Source organism: Perognathus longimembris, chromosome 1 (genome assembly GCF_023159225.1).
Source record: "Perognathus longimembris pacificus isolate PPM17 chromosome 1, ASM2315922v1, whole genome shotgun sequence".
In the NCBI taxonomy this organism is placed as follows: Eukaryota; Metazoa; Chordata; class Mammalia; order Rodentia; family Heteromyidae; genus Perognathus; species Perognathus longimembris.
The window spans coordinates 89140029-89161693 of record NC_063161.1 but is presented as its reverse complement, the minus strand read 5'-3'; the positions used below and the strand labels follow the sequence as shown (position 1 = coordinate 89161693).

At 36.1% G+C, this 21665-nt stretch overlaps 1 protein-coding gene across 6 annotated transcripts in view; it reads left to right on the top strand.

Moving 5' to 3' along the window:
• The window catches only part of Tle4 (TLE family member 4, transcriptional corepressor), a 150083-nt gene that overhangs the window by 47218 nt on the left and 81200 nt on the right, over positions 1 to 21665 (top strand). For 4 of the 6 annotated variants that reach the window (XM_048331913.1, XM_048331904.1, XM_048331929.1 and 1 more), the window contains exon 6: positions 7815 to 7889. The exons of the other annotated variants lie outside the window; for them this stretch is intronic. In XM_048331913.1, coding sequence (XP_048187870.1) covers positions 7815 to 7889 — 75 coding nt within the window. The remainder of the gene's footprint in view (positions 1 to 7814; positions 7890 to 21665) is intronic. 6 annotated transcript variants of the gene reach the window in all.

Below are 21665 nucleotides of genomic sequence, written 5' to 3'. Positions count from 1 at the left end.
TTTAGTTTGATGTACTAGTAATGACAGCTTCATTTGGATTTGATATGCTCTGCTCTTCCTGGAGTATATTATTCTCATTACAATGGATATGACCACAAGAGTATCCTGAAGAATAGAGAGTAAGTATGTCTAGAGCCAGTAACACAGAGAAATCATTGAGTGACCTGAGAAAGTTTAACCTGGAGAAAGTAACCTGAAAACAGGCAGTACTGTGTGCAACTTTCAGATGTTTGATCTGTCAGAACAATGGAAGAGAATTTAGAGATAAAATCAGATCCACTGTAAAGAAGTTAGTGACAGACTTTGAACTTAGTATTAGGACTCATTAGCCCCACCCAAATGGAAAAAAAATGTTGGAACTTGAAGTATGGTGGCTTCTTTTTCGTAGGAAATACTTCAAGCAAAGACTTAGTTGACAGTTGGTTGGAATGTGGTCAAGTAGATTTATCCACTGGATAGAGTAGTGGCTTTTGGCCTGTGGTTGGTACTACAATTCTACCAACTTCTCAGACAACATCTGGAAATCTGTGCATTTGTAAATAGTCTTCTTGTTGTTGATTGTTAACAATGCCAGGGGTACTTTCTAGCATCTGGGTCTCATGATCTCTATAGGTTTTTTCCAGTTTGAGTTGTACATGTAGCTAATGATTCCTATTAGGAAGAAGTATTTGGTCCAAGTTCAGGCATAAGTATCTTTCACCCATATATATAGTACATAAGCTGTGTAGCTCCTTGCCATCTACATTTTTTTTTTTTTACTCTTCCCAGATTGATCTTACTAAAATGCAGAAAAGTCACAGCACTCAGCTGCTTCAGAAAAAAAAAAAATTTTTTTTTTTTTTTTTTTTTTGGCCAGTCCTGGGCCTTGGACTCAGGGCCTGAGCACCATCCCTGGCTTCTTCCCGCTCAAGGTTAGCACTCTGCCACCTGAGCCACAGCGCCCCTTCTGGCCGTTTTCCATATATGTGGTGCTGGGGAATCGAACCAAGAGCTTCATGTGTAGGAGGCAAGCACTCTTGCCACTAGGCCATATTCCTAGCCTTTCAAAAATTTTAATAATGTCTGATTTTCTACCAGGATGAAGTCCAGCTTCTTGCATGTCATGTAAAAATCCTTTACTATTTCACCTATCCTACCTTTCCAGATTTCATGTCTCACACATAGCTGTGTAGAGTACACCTCACCATACATATGTCTTCATACATTTGCCTTTACTGTTCTTTTTGTGAATCCCTTTTCTATTTGAAATAATTTTTGCATGTTTTAAATCAAAGAAGACCTGACAGAATTCTATCCTACTTTGTTCCTCAACTTAGTTCCCTGTACTCATCTTCTGACATTCCTTGAGAGACTCAAAGCTTCTTTTTCACTTTCGGGACATCTCTTAATTTCTTTCTTCCTAGTGGAGTTATTTTTAAAATTCTTTTATTTTAATTAACATCCATTAGTAGTATGAGGGAGATTAACAGTTTTAATTCAGTAGATGAATGTAAGATACATTGAAGAAGTTTACCCTCTGCAGTTTATTCCCGATTCTCTTTTCTCTTCCCTCACTTCTCAATCAGTAGTAGGTTGCACTATTTGTATGTGTGTGTGTGTGTGTGTGTGTGTGTGTGTGTGTGTGATGTACTTAGATCCTCTCCGCTAAGATTTTCCTCTCACCTCTCCTGCTGATTGCTTCTGAATAAGTCCCCTTTTTACATTTATCCCCTGTTATCATTGTTCATCATTGTCATCATCATCATTATCAATCATCATTTTAGGTCTAGATTCCACAAAATGACAAAACACATGCAATATTTGACTTTTTGAGCTTAGTTTATGATGTGTTTGGAATTCTATTCAGAAAATACTTGCCTATGCCTGCACCTTTCAGTGTTTTCTCCATTATTTTCCTGTAGTATTTTCAAAGTTTCACATCTTAAATTAAGCTCGTTGATCCATTCATAGTTGATTTTTCTACATGGCGAGAGATAAGGGTTTAGTTTCAGTCTTTTGCATTTATATAACTAGTTTTCTCATCACCATTTGTTGCAGAGGTTTGAGGTAAATTCCTTTTATTCCTAGGTTCTTCAGAGCTTTTATCATAAAAGGATGCTGAAATTTGCCAAAGGGTTTTTCTGTATCAAATGAAATGATCATGTTATTTTTGCCCTTGATTATTTCTGTGTGCTATATAATGCTTATTGATTTGCCATTTTTGAACCATCCTTGCATACGTGGAATGAAACTAACTTGATTATAGTATGTGATTTTTAATGCGTTGTTGAACTTGGTATTTTATTGAGATTTTTATAACTTTATTGAAGAGACTGATCTATAATTCTCTTTTTTGTTGTTGTTGTATTCTTACCGAGTTTTGTTTTGAGTGTAATACTAGCTTCATTAAGTGAACTTTCCCAATCTTTTCCTTCTGCCCTAGAGCTTTTGTCTGTTCATTATTCATTCACAGAATTCCTGAGAGTCTTTCAGGTCACAGTTATCAGGTCAACTTCCTTAGAGAATTTTCACCTAGTCCTGAAACTAGATTTAAGGTATTTTCTTGATAAATTATTGCGTGGCATCTCATAATTTTCTCATAGAAATTATCTTCAATAAGTATGTAATTATAAAGCCTTTTCAGTCTTACTAATTTATAAACTGTTTTCCTTGATAGAGTTTAAACTCTGAGATCAAGGGCTGTGGTCCATCTGGTTGATACTCAGTGCTTAGTAAAATGTCTGCTGCATATTTGGTGCTTAATAAATGCTCTCGCAAGTGTACTGTGTATTCCCTCTTTAAATGTCTGATTGTATTTTATATCCTGCATTTCTATGGTATAAAATGTGCCCTTATACCTGAGCTGCCGATTGAAATGTTTGTTACAAGAATTTGAATTCATTTTCTGTCTCCATCCTACTACCCCTTCCTTTAGTGTCTATAGGGGGAATATTTTTTCTAGCTATAAATTGGAATGCAGTAGGTTTTTCAAAAGTATTTTAAAAATTATTATTAGGAATACCACAACTATGGCATGCACACCTAAAGTATGGACATGCCAGATGTCATTTTGAAGGATAATACCTTAAATACCCATTGCACACAAATTGATTTATGAAGGTCCATTCTCCGGTAAGCTTTGTTGACTTATTGGAGGTGATATTGTTTTAATCTTGTAGAGAAAAATATTTCAATATTTTACTCATTTAGGCAGATGTTAAAATAATTTTGAGATGCAGAAAGTAAGTAGGAAAATAAATGAATGCATAGGATTTTATTTCACAGTTGTTTCCCCTCCTCTGATAATACATGTATGCCTTACATCACAGTATTTTTAAAAATCAGCTTTAGTGAGGTATAACTTACTGGTTTTGTGTACAATTTAATAAATTGGCAAACTTATCAATTATAGGATTTGCTTTTTTATTTTAAAAGACAAACATTGTAAATCACAATATATAATTAAGAATAATAAGACATTGTTTCCCCCAAGCCCTAGTCATCTATGCTGATTAATTATTGTGTTCTTGGTGGCATTTTATTTGATGGTGCTAGTGGGACATGCAGTCAGGGACTCATATTTGAATGAGTAGCTTGAGCTATAAGAAAGAAAATAGCATTTTTGTCTTCTGCAGATTGACTGAGGCCAGAGTGTCTGTCAGCACTTGTGGGGTGGCAGAGGGGATAAGCAGGAAGTGATACAGGAAATGGGGTGAGGGTGGAGTGAGAGTAGATGACAAATTGGGAAGGGGAAGTAAACCCAGAAGAGATGACAGACATAATGGCAAAGCAATCAGTGTTCTAAGAAGTGAAATCCTTGATTTATTTTCTGAGTTAGAAAGTTTATTTGTTAACATCTAAGAATGGAAATAAAATGTTTCTTGGGTCACTTTTTGAGAGATTTGGTCTGTATTCTCAATTGTTCATATTTCCCTTTTGTGATCTTTTGCTCTGTTGCTGGGTTTTAATTTTCGCACATTGACTAGTGGGTGGCTTCTTTAGTCTGTGGTGTAATGTGTTGACTGTGTGGTAGAGTGAGTAATATCAGGTGTGTTGAGTCCTTTCATAGTTATAGGGAGGAAGTGTTGTTTGTCTTATGAAGCTTCTGTTAAAAAAGTCCTTAAACAGCAAATGATTCATTAGTTGTGATCAGAAATAAGAAAGTAGAATTCTAACTAGTATTCTGAAGTGTAGGTAAACTAGAGATATTTTAATAGCCTGTGGCCATTTCCATCCAAAAGGACTAACTGAGTCATAACTTCCATGGTAATTTTAGCTTTCTAGCAAGTTTCTATAGAAGCATCTGATGGCAGTTATGGCTCATTGGTATGAGTTTTTGGTTTTCTCAAAAACACTGTGCTTCAGCAACAAAGGCCTAATATCTGTCATCTACAGAGAACTCAAAAAACTAAGCCCCTCCTAGCCCAAGCCCAGTAAACCAATTAGGAAATGGGCAAAGGAGCTAAAGAGAGACTTCACAAGAGAAGAGATAAAAATGGCAAAGAAACATATGAGGAAATGTTCAACATCCTTGGTAGTAAAGGAAATGTAAATAAAAACAACCCTGAGATACCACCTCACTCCAGTTAGAATGGCCTATACTCTGAACTCAGGCAACAACAAATGCTGGAGGGGGTGCAGAGAAAGAGGAACCTGTCTCCATTGTTGGTGGGAGTGCAAATTAGTACAGCCACTTTGGAGAACAGTATGGAGGTTTCTCAAAAAGCTCAATATAGACCTACCCTATCACCCAGCCATTCCACTTCTAGGCATCTATCCTGAACAGCAGGTCCCAAGATATCAAAAAGACATTTGCACTTCCATGTTTATCGCTGCACAATTCACAATAGGCAAAATATGGAAACAACCCAGAAGCCCCTCCACAGATGAATGGATCCAAAAAATATGGGACCTATACACAATGGAATACTACATAGCCATTAGGAATGGTGAAACATTGGCATTCACAGGGAAATAGTCAGAACTTGAACAAATGATATTGAGCGAGACAAGCCTAGAACACAGAAAACAAAGGGGCATGATCTCCCTGATATATGACTGTTAAGATGGGGTGACAGGGAGACAGTAGAGACCAGGTCTGTGAAACCAAAAACCTCTTGTCAAATGGTATTTCCCACAGGTTTGGGTCAGCGACCCTACACTATGTAACTAAAACCAAACAACTACTCAACATATAAAGGTCAAAAATTGACCTCTCAGTGGATTACAATAGCTCAAAAGCTATGTATGTACGTTCATATAAGACTATAGTCGACATACTGTCTATTGTAGACATTACATTTAAAGACCTAGGCGAATTTTCTTTGGCGTAGGCCACGTGGCTACTGTATATGTCCTTGGTACATTGTGTATTGTATATATGTCTACCTGACCTAGGGAAGGGAAAGAAAAACACGGTGTAAGATAACACAAGAAATGTACATACTGGCCTACTATGTAACTGTACACCTTTTGCACAACACCTTGTCAAAAATTGTTTAATAAATAAATAAATTTAAAAAACAACAACACTGCTTGATTTTAATGTGGAGCAGCAAAGATAACCCTACTGCCTGAGAATCTTTGCCCATCTTCTTACTTGGAATCCAGTTGATGAAGCAGGGAAATTTTTGTGATAGAGAGACCTCAATTCGATATATTTTCCATATCTGTTTCATGTAATGTTCTTCAGTACTTTATATAGAGTAGATTATAGCTCATGAAAATGAAGCTATTTCAGAAAAATAGAGAAATGGCAGGGTAAGAGCTTAACTTATTGAGTAAATGAATGCATGAGCAGAATGAGTGATGTGCTTGTTGGATGTATGTATGATCTTTTATTTCAGCTTCTTGGAAGGTTTAACCATTGTTGAATGTTCAACATAAAATGTGTGAAATCCCACCACAATTTCTTTCCATAGTCTCGTGGGTATTGTTAAACGAAGTTCAGGATTTGTACACATTGTTTTTGCCCACTGCTTTGCAAGTGCTGCTCTTTTTATCACTACTGTAAATCAAAGCATCTATATATTATCTCTGTGCTTTGCATATAGTAAGGACTCAGTAAATGAGAATGGACCTGGTTCTTGATCAAGGTGGTATTTAGGGAATCTGAAGTTATGTATTGACTATGCTTCTCTCTTCTAGTTTTATCTTAAGATTTTTACTTCACAGAAAGAAAAAAATAATTTTGATAAATATTTTATTAAAGAGTAGACAGATGTTAGTAAGGCTCCTTCTTGTTAAACTGTGTGTGTGTGTGTGTGTGTGTGTGTGTCTGTGTGTGTCTGTGTGTCTATGTGCCAGTACTGATACTTGAACTTGGAGCCTCAGCTTTTACATGGCATTCTTGCCCAAAGGTGGCACTGTACCACTCGAGCTACACTTCAGCTTCGGTGGGATTGCTACTTAAGCTCATGTTTTGAAACTGGAAATCCTCTAACTAAGAAGGTCAAAAGTAGATAGTATAAAGTTCAGTGCTTACTAAAAGCTGAAAAATACAGTGGGCTATTATATGACATTTATCTTTCTCTTCACAAATACAAATACACATTCCAATTAGGAAACAGAGTGAAAGCCCTATGTATTATATAGATAACTAATTTAGAGCAATTTCCTTTCCCACATGACTCCTATACAGACCAGGAATGGAAATTGTGGTTGCCCTAATTAATTTTAGTAAATATATATTTGAGGGTTTTAGAATGGGGCAGCAGGTAGTAGAAATGGAATTCCACATTTAATGATAGCTCTTCGTATAAAGTTAGCTAAATTTCTCAAGTGAAATCAACCACAAGACTCTTCCATCCACACAGAAGAGTTCTTATTTTATAACAAACAGTTCCTTTGGTTCCTCATTTACTAAACCTAATTAAAAGTCCAGAGTTGTAATTTAGACTGATTTTGAGTCTACATGCCATTTAAGTATATTTAGTTTCACTTTGGGGATACTTGCATTTGTGTGTGCCCAGTTTTGTATGAGTACCCTATATAGAGATTTCTACTTAATCTTCCCAGTATTAAAAAAAAACAAAAAACATTTCTTGCTTATTCTCTTTGTAACTGAATTATGGATAGAGGGATTTTACTGTATTATCAACAGAGTTTTTTTCTTCAGAAAAATTTCTAAGTCCTAATTTTTCCATTACATTAATTTTAAAAAAGCATCAACAGTTCTTAAACTTCAATTGTGCAAGTTTTAAATTTTATTTTATTTTTTCTTGCTATGCTGAGGAATAAACCCAGAGCCTTATGCATGCTAAGCATGTGTTCTACCTCTGTGCTTCATTTCCAGCCCTTATATTTTAAATGTGCAGCCCTTTATAATAACAATGCCAGTATGGACATTTTGTGTTCCCAGAGGAAACATTAGCAGTGAATTCTAAGTGACCTTTCAGTGTCCGTTATAACAATCAGGAAAAAAATTAAATTAAGTACATGTAAGAAATAATTGACAATATTTTTCTATAGATGACAAAGAGAAAAGGGAGTACAAACAAAGCTGATAGATTTTTGTTAATTCTAGTGGAAGATGGTTAGTCAAAGTTCTCCCCTGACTTGAAAGTGAAATTGAAGCTGATTCTGCAAGATATAGGGGACTATCATTTATTGGGGCACAAATGCATTACCTGCATTTTGATGTTTAGTTACTCTCAGCCTTTTTGACCTAAGTGTACCCTAGATGCTACCTATTTACCTGGGGTTTTTATTTGGAAATTTGGAAAACCCCAAATGCTGTTTTGCATGTAATTAAAGTTAGAGGACATATTAGGAAAAGCTGTTCTGACTGAGTAGAAAACAAATAATTGTATTCTGTTTCTGATCTTCATTTGTAGCACCAGCAACAAGTGGTGCAGGCTGTGGAACGGGCCAAGCAGGTGACCATGGCAGAACTGAACGCCATCATTGGGGTACGTGGCCTTTCCATTTTAGCTCTAATCTTAGTGTTTATCCTCAGCTTTCTTGCTTTCTCTTTAAAATTTTATTCCAACAAAGGAGGGACAAAAAAACCCCAAGCAAACAAACAAACAAACAAAAAACAGTAGATGACCACAAAGTAATATGAAACACTTTGCCTTTAATCTCCTGTGAAATTTGATGGCTGCTTCAGAAACTTTGGATCACATTCTTTCTGATTTAAGTTCCTGAAATCTCTTCCTTAAGGAGACTAGGTTGTTCTTTTTCATATTTCTTTCTTTTGCAATCAGCTTCTGTTGTTAACCTAGGGCAGAAAAAAAAAAGGTACGGATTGCCCTGATGTTAAAATGACCTGATTTCTTTTATCTTTCCTCAAATGATGTAGTCTGTCTTGATAGCATTTTTAGTGAAATATATATTTTCACATCTCCCCTACCACTTTTTCTCCCCTATGATAAGTGATTCTTATGGGCTAGTGTCCACTTGTAGGAGAAATAAAGATGAACTACACATTTTTGAAAAATTCATTGGCTTAGAAAATCATTCTCCAGCAAGTAATAGTGATAATATTGTGTAGAAATCCAGCTGGACTTTATGGTTGGGCAGTCAGTCCAACAGCACTTACCTTTTTGTTTTTTCAGACTAAGTTAACAAGTAATAAAGTCTTATACTAAGAAAACTTAGAAATAATAATGAAGCAAGTACTCTTAGTTCTAAAAACATAATATTCACTTCTGTTTATACAGTTAAAGTAATTTCTTACCTTTTTCTAATGAAGGCACTATGTCTATACTTTTCTCTTTCTGTCCTTTCCCAAATACTTTCTTTTGTGTATAAATTATACAGCAAAGTCTTCTCTTTTTTCCCCTTAGTGTATCAAACATACTTTGAAATGCTAATTATTCCATTTACTTTCATTAAAATTCAAATTGCTGAGTGAAGATGCGGATAAGGGTCGCCTGATAATCAATCTGAAGTGAAGATATTGCTTCAATTATGCCTCTGTCTTTTAACAAGGAAATCAGAACTCTGGGATCACTGCAATGGTGCGGGCACAGTGGTCTGATTGTAGCTTGTTCTTTAATGGGCTATTTGGAGCTCTATTTTGTGTCCCTCTGACCACAAGAAAGAAATGGTAGTAAATTAGCAGACATAAATGGAAAAGAGTAACCTTTATTTCCTCCAAAAATGCCCCTTGGAAAGATAAGGCTGAATCAGAAATGCCACATAAGAACCAAGGGTAACATTTATCATACATTTTCTATGTTAGACGGGGCTAGGGAGACATAGGGATGAATACATTTCATGATTAGTTTATTTTCTTTAAGGGAAACAGCAATATATTAATTTTTTGAGAGAGCTTCCATTTTAATAGTTATGGCTGTATTTTATACCAGCTCTGCTTGATTGAAGTGTTGGTACGTGTGAATGTGTAGTCCTTATGTTAGAGTGGTATATATGTTTTTGTTACTGTATCTCCAACAGGTCAGAAGTGATAAAACCTGCATTTGTCACTGTATGATTTAGTGGTTGTAGAAAGAATGTACAGCATGCAGCCTGATAGGAGAGCATGCAGGATCATATTTAGCTTTGCATTTGTCATTTGTGTGAATGGCAAAAAGGCAGCCATTCTGCCTTTTATGTGTGTTTGGCAGCCTTTTCTAGAAAAATGCTTTGTTATTTTTTTTTTAGTGCTGTACAATAAGAAGTTTAATTTTAAAAGCACATTGTGTTGGATGTTATTTAGAAATGAGGAAAGATAGAAAACCAAAATACATTCCCTTTGTCATGTAACGGACATTTTTAATGTTGTTTCATGTCTGTTTCATTTTTACATGCTTTATTTTGAATGGGATGACATATTGCCTTTTCTCTGGGAAATGTTGATTTATATTAAGCTTATAGTTGAGTTACTGATGTTTCGTACATAAGGATTTAATTGCTAAAATAAAGCTATTTTAATTTTGTAATCCAAAACTTATTCGAAGAACTAAGTCAATATAACTGCATATTATTAAAGCAGCATGTGCTATAGCTGATAGATTTTGGATCTTGTAGACTTTAAACTATTACTATTTAGACAGAGACTGAAGTAAAAATCCTGTAATCTGGTTATTCACAAAAACAGATTGCAGAAGGTCAGAAAACAAATGCAGCAGTTTCAGGGAACCACAAACCAGAATGAGGAGGAAAGAGCCCAATTGCAAACTTAACTTGTTGAATTTCTGCTGTTGTAGTTCTCTTTGCCTTTTTCAGTCCTGGTAGTGCCTCCTGTCTAGAAGTTTTTCAAGTTGTAACATTGTGGAATTTTGAAAGCACCTGTTCTATGTCCTCTTGTGCATTTATTACTTTATCTTGATGTATCATTTTGAATAGCTTCCAAAATGATCTGGCAGTCTGGTTTAGATTTTTTTTACTTGAATTTTAGCATGTAGTTGCCAAGGAGTTTCTGCATTGAAGGAATGACAGTTTTCTTCCAGGAAAAAGCCCATCAAAGCCCCATGCAGACCTTCATTTATTTATCTCTGCATAGGTATCTGTTTTATATGTATGCACACTATCCAGACAAGAGCAAATGTTCCCATATTTAATGTAATCTGATGAAGCACCTTTTTAACTCTGCAATATTATTCTACCTTCTTTCGTAAATGAGCCGAGCCAGTGATCCATGCAGTTTAAATGCAAAATGCTGAAGTGAGCCTGAAACCTGGAGAGGCGGCTGTTCTCCTGACAATAAGCTAGTTGTGTTTAATGGAATGAAACACAGTTATAATGATTTCTTTCACAGGTCATGTTCAGTTTAAAACTGTTGATAGATAGAAATAAGTTAAATATCATTTATCTTTTATTTATAAGGAACAAAACCAAGAAAAATCCTTGTGTTGTTTTTTTGATAGCTAATATTTTGTGTTTTGAAGTCATATATTCTTGAAGTGCGTCTCCCCCCCCCCCCGCCCCCTCCCCCGCAAAATGGGTTGGGGAATGTTATGTATCTGGTTTGATCCTGCCATGTGTCCTGGTAGCCACTGTTTTTAAATTAGAATCTCTGCAAGATCACACTGTTGGAACAACACACAAATTGTAGTTTTAAATCAGTAATATGATCTAATTAGAAATGATGTTTTCATTTCCTGTCTTATTAAATTGAGTCATCTGACTATCTTAAAATGGTTTTTAAATCCATTACACTATATAATCAGTGCATGCTGTGTGAATGTGGTTACGCTTAATAAAGGAAGGCTAACTTGAAACCTCATAAGAATTTTCACAAAGAAACTCCCATTAAGGAAAGAAGTTTGTTAGCATGTGCATTGGAAGGAAAGTGTTTGGCTTTTAGATATAGAAAAATACATTTTTTTAATCTCCCCCTCTTTAACCTTTCTAAGAAACAGAAAAGAAACAGAAAATGATAGAAATATATGCATTAAAATAAAAAGCTAACTCCCCCCCAAAAAATCCTTTAAGAACAGGTATGTCATGATGTTAGAAAATGCAGTTTAGCAGTAGAAATGCTGAACCTCAATTTTTAGCAGTGACATTTTAATGATAGGAAGTCTGCAAAATTATTTGCCATCAATTGTGAAGGCAATAACAAGCCTTGGTGGTTTTTCACACTCTCTGTGTTAAGTGCTTTCAGAATGACAGCGTAAACTGTGTTAGAGAACTCCAAGGAAGTAAAACTGATTAAAATGTTCATGCTTGAATGGTGCTGATGGAATAGTTCATTTGGACTTTCTGTACCTCCTGCAGCTCAAGCTGAAATATTAAAATTCAGTGGATTTAAATCTCTCTCTTCTCAGCTCAGGAAAAAAACATTACATTTTAATAGGTTTTAAACCCATAATTCATTGGTTTGGAGCAGCACTATTAAATCTATTTAAATATTACTTGTATTACTAAGGAAATGATTTAAATGACTTTGCCTTTACCATACTATGTGTTTGAATTATTTTTAAGAAAGACAGTATCTTGAAGGGGGCTATCTTCCCCTTTTAGCACTTTGTTTTATTGTTGCTATCATTTGATTGACCTTTAAATTGTGTGTATATGTGTGTGTGTGTGCATATTTATTTATTCCAAATTAACATTATAGCATAGAGTCTTGCAGTGTGGTAATTTTAAAAAATGTGCACTACCTTTATCATTATAGTTTTCAAAACAGTCACTTTAAGTTTCAGAGACATTTAGATAAATCATTATAGCAGTTCAGCTTATTTGGTTAGCTGTGGGGTTTGTTGTTGTTTGTTTTGTTTTGAGACATTACCCTCTGATGTCTGAGTCTCCATGTTGTATCCCAGGCTGGCTTTGAATTTGAGATTCTCCTATGTCAGCCTCCTGAGCAATAGGAATATAGACATGTGCCTCTGTGGCCATCATTTTGTTTCTTTTGAAATGAATTAGCCATTAGGCAAAAAGCCTCAAAGGTATAACTGTTAGGAGATTAAAAGCTGTGTTTGTATGTGTGTATATGCTCACATGCACATGCGAGTGTTCATCCCTGCAGAAATATATGGTGTATGTGGACATTAGAGTCTCTAATAATACAACACTTGAAATGAAATTAACAATACACATTTGGAGCCAGGTGCCATTGGTGCACGCCTGTAATCTTAGCTACTCAGGAGTCTGAGATCTGAGGATTGGGGTTCAAAGCCAGCCCTGGCAGGAAGGTCCATGAGACTCTCTTCAATAACCTACTCAGAAAAAGCTGGGAAGTGGTGCTGTGGCATAAGTGGTAGAGCACTAGCCTTGAGTACACAGAGGCTCAGGAACAGTGCCTAGGCCCTGCGTTCAAGCCCCAGAACCAGGCCAAAAAAAAAAAAGTTTTTTTTTTTTTTAATAAAAGCAAAGATGTAGTAAAGTATCCAAGAACAGTATATTTATTCCTCTGTGTTGTCTAATAATGGGCCTTCCAAGGATCCTATTGATTTTGTTTTGCTATTAGACTGTTTTGAGCATGATGACCTCAATAGTACTAAGCAGTGCCTTTCCTGAGTCTACCTGTACCCCTCAGTATTTTTCTCTCTAGTTACTGCCAATACAACATGTGTCCTAAGGCTCAGTGGTAACACAATAGGAAGAGTTTGCATGAGTTCTTTGTCCACACCTTTGTGTGGGAATCCACCCTTCAAAGGGTCCCAGCAATTGCCCCTCATAATGACTTGATTCAAGAGTACTTCTTTGTTTTAGTTTCTGTCCCTTCCTGATTCACTTTCCCTAGAGTTTCCACTCCTTTTCTGCTAGGATCTTTTCAAAGCTATCTGCAGCCAAGTTCTGGCCTTCCACTTGCTGAAGGTACTAATACCCTCAAGGTATATCTTCATAGTCATTAAGCACCTTGAAAGAGGCTTAGCCATGTAGGTAAGTAACTGAGGTCACATGCAAGAATCATGGCTTCTTTTCTGTTGCTAGTACCATGTATAAAACTTACTCTTAAAACACCTCAGCTTTTACAACTGAAGATTCCCACTGTTTTTTAAATCTTAAGGACACCTAAGGGTGAGCTTGTCTTCTGCTTCTTTCATTTAACTGCTGTTGGTATTTTTTTAAGTGTAGATAGTATGGAATGAACTTTTAAAAGTGATCTATTAAAGAGATTAATGTTTTTTAGAGAGTGTTATCTCAGCTTTGTTACTGTCTTGATTTAATGGTGTGCCTGGGCTTTATAGTGCTGGCCACAAATTTTAATCTTATACAAAGTTTGGGGGAAAGAGTCTGGCCTGGGGATGTCTCCTGTGTTTTTTATACTTGTAGGCATCTGCTCACATGATCTCACAAAGCTGTGATGGCACTAACACCATTGTTGTTTTACATTGCATCTCTTTACCATTCTGTTGGGATGTTTGACCCTTATACTACCTTACCCTTTTTATATTGGTGTCTTTCCCTTGGGGAAAGGGACTACATTGAGCTGCGTAGTTATAATCTAATCTTTCTGCTGTATTCTGATGAGGATTTAAGAGACAGTAATTTCCTTTCTCTCATAATAAAGATTTTTTAGCATATTTAAATAATTTTTGTGGTTCAATTTCCACTTTAAAAACTCCCCCACCCCCTCCCCCCCAAAAAGCCACCCACTACTAAGTAAGGAACTGTGTTTCTAATTTGTTGCTATGGTGCCCATTTAGTTTCTATTACAAAGCTTCTCTGGAAGAAATTTCTAGAAATTAGTTAATTCCTTTTCTTTCAAACTATCACTGACTTGAAGTGCTACTATATGTCTTCGTGCTTAGCTAAGAGCCTTTTCTTACCAATAAATGTACTTCCATAGCTCAAAGTGTTAGAAAAATTTCCACATTTGAGTGAGTATATGCAAGGCATATGTCATTGGGTATCTACTGAGAAATAAAGGTCTGCAAATGTGCATTCATGAGCACAAGAGACTGAGCCTGTGTACAGATAGATCCGTAGAAGCTGCTACACAGAAAAATGGGCTTCACTCAAATTAGCTCACAATCTGTATTTTAAACTATTTTAATTTGGATTTTACACCCTCACCCCACCCCCAGTTTTGAGCTAGGATTGAGAGGAAGTACAGGTAAATAGAAAATACACAATCCTGAATGTCATTTACAGTATAACCATAGGGAAATACCAGTTACATTTTTTTTTTTTTTTTTTTTTTTTTTTGGCCAGTCCTAGGCCTTGGACTCAGGGCCTGAGCACTGTCCCTGGCTTCCTTTTTGCTCAAGGCTAGCACTCTGCCACTTGAGCCACAGCGCCCCCTCTGGCCGTTTTTTTCTGTATATGTGGTGCTGGGGAATCGAACCCAGGGCCTCACGTATAGGAGGCAAGCTCTCTTGCTACTAGGCCATATCTCCAGCCCCACATTTTTAATGTATACAATTTATGACTGGAATGGATAATCACAAAAGTACCATCCAGTCTAACATTGTATCACTTTGTATGCTTAGGTTTTGATAATTGTGGATCTTCATTATAAACTTGTGGTCCTTTTGTGTCAGTTATTTTTCCAGATTTATCATATCTGTGAACGTTTTTGTTTTTGTCTCAATGGGAAACTAAAAAGAACAAATGTTTATTAACTGTTGTTTGCACTGTGTCAAGTACTGTGCTAACTATTTGCATGCAATATTTTGTTTAATCTTCACATCAACCCCATGTAGAGGGAAATACTATAATTTGAACCTTACAACTAATGAAACCAGAAGTAGGAAGTAGTTTTCTGAAGGAGCCATATATGGAGGAAGTAGCAGGACTGGAAGCCAAGTTTCCAGTGCCTACTCATTTAACTGTTCATAGCTTAAACATTTGGTTGTTAGACTACTCCTGTCCCTTACTTGATCTCTTGAACTCGTGTTATTTCTTTTACACCGAGGCCACCTTGTTCTTATCTTAGAATCCACTGTTAGCAATGTCCAACACTCCATTGGGAGGAAATGAAAAAAATTTGTGCATAATACGCATAGTAATTAGCCTAAATTATATGACTTATAGGAACACCACCACTTGAATTAAACTTGAATTTCGTGCTTGACTATTGTGCTGTCCATTTAGACCCTAAAATATTTGCAGAATTATAGGTATGTGTGTGCAGGGGAGGTATGTATTTTTTGGAGAAGAACGTTTATTATGATCTTCAGTTTCCCAAAGGATTTGGTTCTATGATGAAGAAAAAGCCAATCTATGCTTGTAAAATAATAGTATTATAATTTTGTATGATATGAAGCAAAATATTTTGTGGAATGTATGTAGACAGAAAACACCTGTCATGGTTTAATAATTCAGAAATCTGGAAACCGGAATTAGTAATGAATTTGCATCAAAATTTCATCCAGAGTATTAGAGTTGAAAGGGTTTCTTGATTTAAAAAAAATTTAGAGGTTAGCTAATTGTGGGAAGGAATGGCTAAGGACAGGAGTATGACTGGTGGAAAAGGATAGCAAAAAGCTCATACCAAGCCAGTAAATGGCACTCAGGAAAAACTTAATCAGTTAGTAGCCATAGAAATTTGCCTATAATCTTATTACAGAAATTATGTCAAGTTTATGATAAAATTTGTTCTTTTTCTTTACTGTTTCTCTATTTGTGAGAAAAACGTCCATACCATTTGTGAATATTGATTAGTTAGAGGAATATGGTAATATTTAAACTTTCTTCTTTTTTTTTTGGCCAGTCCTGGGGCTTGGACTCAGGGCCTGAGCACTGTCCCTGGCTTCTTTTTGCTCAAGGCTAGCACTCTACCACTTGAGCCACAGCGCCACTTCTGGCCATTTTCTGTATATGTGGTGCTGGGGAATCGAACCCAGGGCCTCATGTATATGAGGCAGGCACTCTTGCCACTAGGCCATATCCCCAGCCCCGGTAATATTTAAACTTTAAAAAATGGTGTTGACTTAATGAAAATTAAAGCTTCCCAACTTCCCTAACCAACCTCTTAAGAAAAACAAAAAATGACACATTCTTGAAATGCAAGGCAGCCCTATGGTTAGACTGTTCCTTGTGATTCTCCTACAGTTTTTTTTTTCCCCCTAGTAGATTCATAAAATAGGGGAGAGTTTATTTCAGACAAGATTGTCTTCTGACCAGTAGTGCAGTGCCACTATGGTCCCAAAGCAAGATGGCAGTCATATTGTTTTGTGTTGTTTTTTTTTTTTTAATTTCCCTAGGGCATTTCTGGGTTGACTCAAAGCAATTTGTAGGCACAGCTCTGCCGAATTAATATCTGAAAGAAGAAACTATTGCGAGTGAAAAAACAGTTTGAGTTCCTTACTGTCTACTTGGACTGAAAGCTCAGAAGTTGGTTCCTTTTTTTGTTTGTTTAATGATATTTTTGTTTGTTTTATCTTTTTAACGAGTAATAGTGTCAGAATGGCCTATGGACATAGACAGATGTTGAGGTAGGCTTTTTTTGTTGGTTTTCCTACAATGCAAGCTATTTTAGATGACCTTTCTAGTTTTTCTTAGAGGTGACCTGTGAGCATATGACCAACCTTATCCATGCTCAGAGATAAAAGGAGATATGATTTTTCTCCTTACAGATAGACCCATGGAGAGAGAATTGTTTTCCTTTCTGCATTTTAGCGCAGTTCTATTACAATATAAATACACAGAACTGTATGTAGCAGGCACTTTATGATGAAGGACTGGATATGATGGAAGTTATAAGAAGTACAAAGAAGTTGATCCTGAGCCCTTGCAGTGCCAACTCATCTTAACTCTACCCTGAGCTGATTATATGAGTAATAAAAACCCTTATTATACAATGCTTTGATGTGGATTCTCTTTAACTTAAGGGAGAACTATATTATCTGATGTATATTATATACTACATATATATATATATACACACACACACTCACACATGTGCATATACATGTCTTTCTATTTTAATGCTGTGATGACTAACAGGATGATGGAAACAACCATCTAGAGCTTGGGATTAACTTAAGTGAACCTTCACATATCTAGATAATGGCATACTATCCAGCCATTACAAATGATGTATTTAAAATAGTATTAGTTGTTATAGGGGACAGTGTTTTTGATCCATGCTAAATAGCACAAGGAGGAGCAAAGTAAACCATAAGATGGCTTAGTGTTCCTTTTATTTAAAATGCTCATATACACATTGAAAGAATACTGAATTAATCCACTGACATTATATTAGTGGGGTTTTTTTTTGACTGGTAGGGTTATATTTGACTTTTTTTTTCTCCCTGCTTGCCTTCAATTAACACATTGATTTTCTTATTGAAAAATAGATTTAAAGATAAATTTATTTCTGTGTTAATTCCTCTTCTTCCTCATGTAAGCAGTTCAAGCATCCACCCTGTTACTTTGGAACCAACTTTGCAAGAAAATTCCTTTCCCTTACATAACCATGAACTGTCTTCAAAAATACATCCCAGCTTCTCTTCTCAGCCATTCCTGACACACCTGTCATCCAGGTTATCACTTACTCTGTCATACCATCTGAACCCTGTATTCCCCTGTAATTGTCTTCTTCCCTCACATTCTCACCACTTTCAGCCAGTCACTATAACAGCATTCTGAACTTAAAAAAATAAATATTTTTATGTTCTTTAAGATAGCACATTTTAAATACTTGTAAGTATGAAGTCCAATGTATGCCAGTTTACACCATTAGCTTAAAATACTTACATGTCCTTATGAGGATCTATGTTTTAGGCTAGGTTTATTTTTTAAGCTGAACTTTGGGTTTCCTTTTAAGTGGAATAGTCAAGATCATAATCATTTGTTGGCTATGTGTTGCAAGTATCTTCTCCCAGTTTCTGGCTTGTCTTCTCTTTTTCTGTAAGGTATCTTGATGAACAGATGTTTTTAATTTGAACCAAGTAATAAATACTATCAATCTATTTTCTTATGCTTGAGCTCTCTGACCCATTTAAGAAATCTTATTCCAAGATTTAGAGTATTCAGAAACAGATTTACTCATGTGTATCAAAATAAATCAGTGAGAAAAAGCTGGACCTCAGACTCAGTATCCTCTACTGGGGGATAAATATTCTTGTGGAGAAAAAATGTGGGAATGAGATTTGTACATCTCATATGCAGAAGTCAATCACAGAAGCATAAAGTACACAACTTCACACTTCCAGAATAGTAAGTCTGGGGCTGGGGATATAGCTTAGTGGCAAGAGTGCCTGCCTCAGATACACGAGGCCCTAGGTTCGATTCCCCAGCACCACATATGCAGAAAACGGCCAGAAGCGGCGCTGTGGCTCAAGTGGCAGAGTGCTAGCCTTGAGCGGGAAGAAGCCAGGGACAGTGCTCAGGCCCTGAGTCCAAGGCCCAGGACTGGCCAAAAAAAAAAAAAAGAATAGTAAGTCTGTCTGTCTGTCTGTCTCTCTCTCTCTCTCTCTCTTTATCTTGGAGATTTCTTAAATTGGTCACAGAAAACTCAAACCATAAGAAAAAGATTGATAGTATTTATTACTTAGTTGAAATGTAAAACATCTGTTCCTCACACACAAAAATGAGAATACAAGCCAGAAACTAAGGAGAAGATATTTGCAACACATATCCAACAAATCATTATGATCTTCATTATACCAGTTAAAGAGCAACTCGGGCTTATTTAATAAAGTGAAAGAAAACCCTAAGCCAACATCCCAGCCTAGAAAATCTTATTATTCTTAAAATGTAAACCCCTTAATGTGTACAGTGTCTGATTCCCACAATATGTTTTGCCTAACTTTCCCTTTTGTTTATTGGATTCATGCAAAATTGCCTTTTCCACCCCAATCCCAGCAAGCACCAATCCCTTTGTTAGGCTGATTCTGTTTTCTTAGTTCTCTGTAAGATGTTCTGATTTGCATGTGCAAAAGTCATTTTCCCAGAGGGAATAATTTCTGTGAATGAGTGATTGATCTCCCTTGATCAGACAGGGTCCTGGTGGGGCAGCAGTGGGATGGATGATGAAGGCTTATGCTCCATTCCTTGAAGCAACACTGTTCTCCACTGGCCCTCGCTTTGGATCTCAAATGTGTGGTGGTAGCTTGGGTTGTTTTTTTGTTGGTGGTGGTGGTGTTTTTTAATTCCCATTTAATGCTGCGTATCAAAATGAACTCCAGGAATTGGAAACAAGAAATTTTGTTGTTTTTTCTTATTGACCTGTTTGCAGTTATGTCTCTATTCCCCTCCCCCCTTTGGTTTATTCCCTCTTTTCACTGTTTTTGTCTGTATTCTTTGTCTTTTATAGATGTTTTCTGGTTTGGGGAAGGAAAGGGGAATCACAGAAAAGGTGGGAAAAAGGGTGAACCGATTGAACAGTGATACTCACTAGACACTATGTTGGAAATGAATTTTACAACTGGGGCGGTGAGTGGGGAGTAGGAAGTGGGGAAAATGAGGGAGGGGGTAACACTGTTCAAAAAGAAATGTTCTCATTTCCTATGTAACTGTAACCCCTCTATACATCATCTTTCCAATAAAAATATAATTAATCCTGCTTAAGGGCTGTGGGTGTACAGGGAAATCAATTCAGTGGTCATGCCAAACATTTTAAAACACTTACTAACATACAGAAAAGAAGAGAAAATGTTAGTACACTATAATAGTATTATTTGGGGTTGTATATTAAGCTTTTTCATTTACATGTATTCTGTACAGATGTACACATATATACACACACTTGAAACACATTAAGCTGGTAAATGTCAGAAATCAACTCATATAGAAGACATTTGAGATTAATTCCCCTTCTCAAGTTGCAAGATTTAATTTGGGGTTATTGAAGAACTTGAAGTGGACAGGCTTTTAAACTGTAGCCTTCCTTCTTGTGTGTGTGGAGTGGGGGTGGGGGTTACTGGAAACTTGAACTCTGGCCTAAAACTCTTTCAGCTCTTTCATCCAACCACTGGTGCTGTATCACTTGAGCTGTGCTTCCAGTTCTGGCTTTTGGGGGAGATGGGCACCATACATGGAGATAGGAGTTGGGAGGAGTTGTTTCTTTCTGGGCTGGTAAATCCAGATCCTTAGATCTCAGCCTTCTGAGTAGCTAGGATTACAGAAGTGAGCCACTGATACCCAGCTAATCGCCCTTAGAAACTTTCAAATTGCTTGACTCACAAACTTTACTGAACACAGTCCCTTCGTGATAGGACTGTAGTGATTAAAACACAACAGAATAGATCATTGGTTTCAGTAAAAATTGGTCTCTAAATTTTTTTCTTAAATAATTTAAATAGGCCTCCCTACTTCTACAAATAGAAATTGTATTTTTATTGCTAATTTGCTTAGAAGTAGCTGTCCTAGTAAATTTTAGGCCAATTCAGAAAGCATGTTAATTACTCTTAAAGAAGTTATTATACTACATTTGTTTGTTTTTTTATTTTGTGAGTACATTTTAGCAGTGGAACTCTTAGTACAGATCTAATGGGATTTACCTTGACCAATCTTGAGATTTTTAAGGACTAAGGGAATTTTTGACTTGTTTAGCATGAGAAATATATCTTTTCAGTGATAAAGCCCATGTTTTAAGTCATTAGGAATGAGTTATAAGTAAGTTTATCTTGAAAAGTTTCTTGCTTTGTTCTTATTAATTTTGTTTCTTTCACTTCACCTTTAACTTTTATTAGAGATTGTTAAAAACAAGAACTCCCATCCTAGGGCAAGAAGGGTACATATGCTTTTCTCTGTCCCCTACCACTATAGGAAATTCGAGTTGAGTGCTAACACGTGTAAGCATCACCTAGGTTTGCCCACTGATATATTGTCACTTGTGATTACATCTGTGTGTACTATACATACACATAACTTTTTAAGTGCTGAACTATTTGAAAGTGACAGTCATAATTCCCCATTAATACTTTAATGTGTTTGGTACTCTGTACACACAATCAGTATATCCTTATATCCAGCCTTATAGTTCATAATCACACTTGGCGTCCACAAAACATCCTTCATAGCATTCTTTTCTTCATAGTGTTTCCCTCCTAATCCAAATTCATATACAGAAATTACCTATGGTCATGTCTATTTTTTTTAACTCTAGAATAGCCTTCAAACCATTTTTTTATGATGTTAACATTTTGAAGATTCTAGACCAATCATATAGACTCTTCTATAATCTGTATTTGTTTATGGTTGTCTTCTCAAATTTAGATTTAGACTAAGTATTTTTTACTAGAATTACTACCAAGGTGATTGTATTAGTTACTTTTATTTTCCTTCTGACTAAATAACTTGACACAACTTAAGGGAGAAAATATTTTATTTAGCTATGGTTTCACAGAGTTCAGTCCATGGCCCCTTGGCTCCATTGATTCTGAGCCCTTGATGGG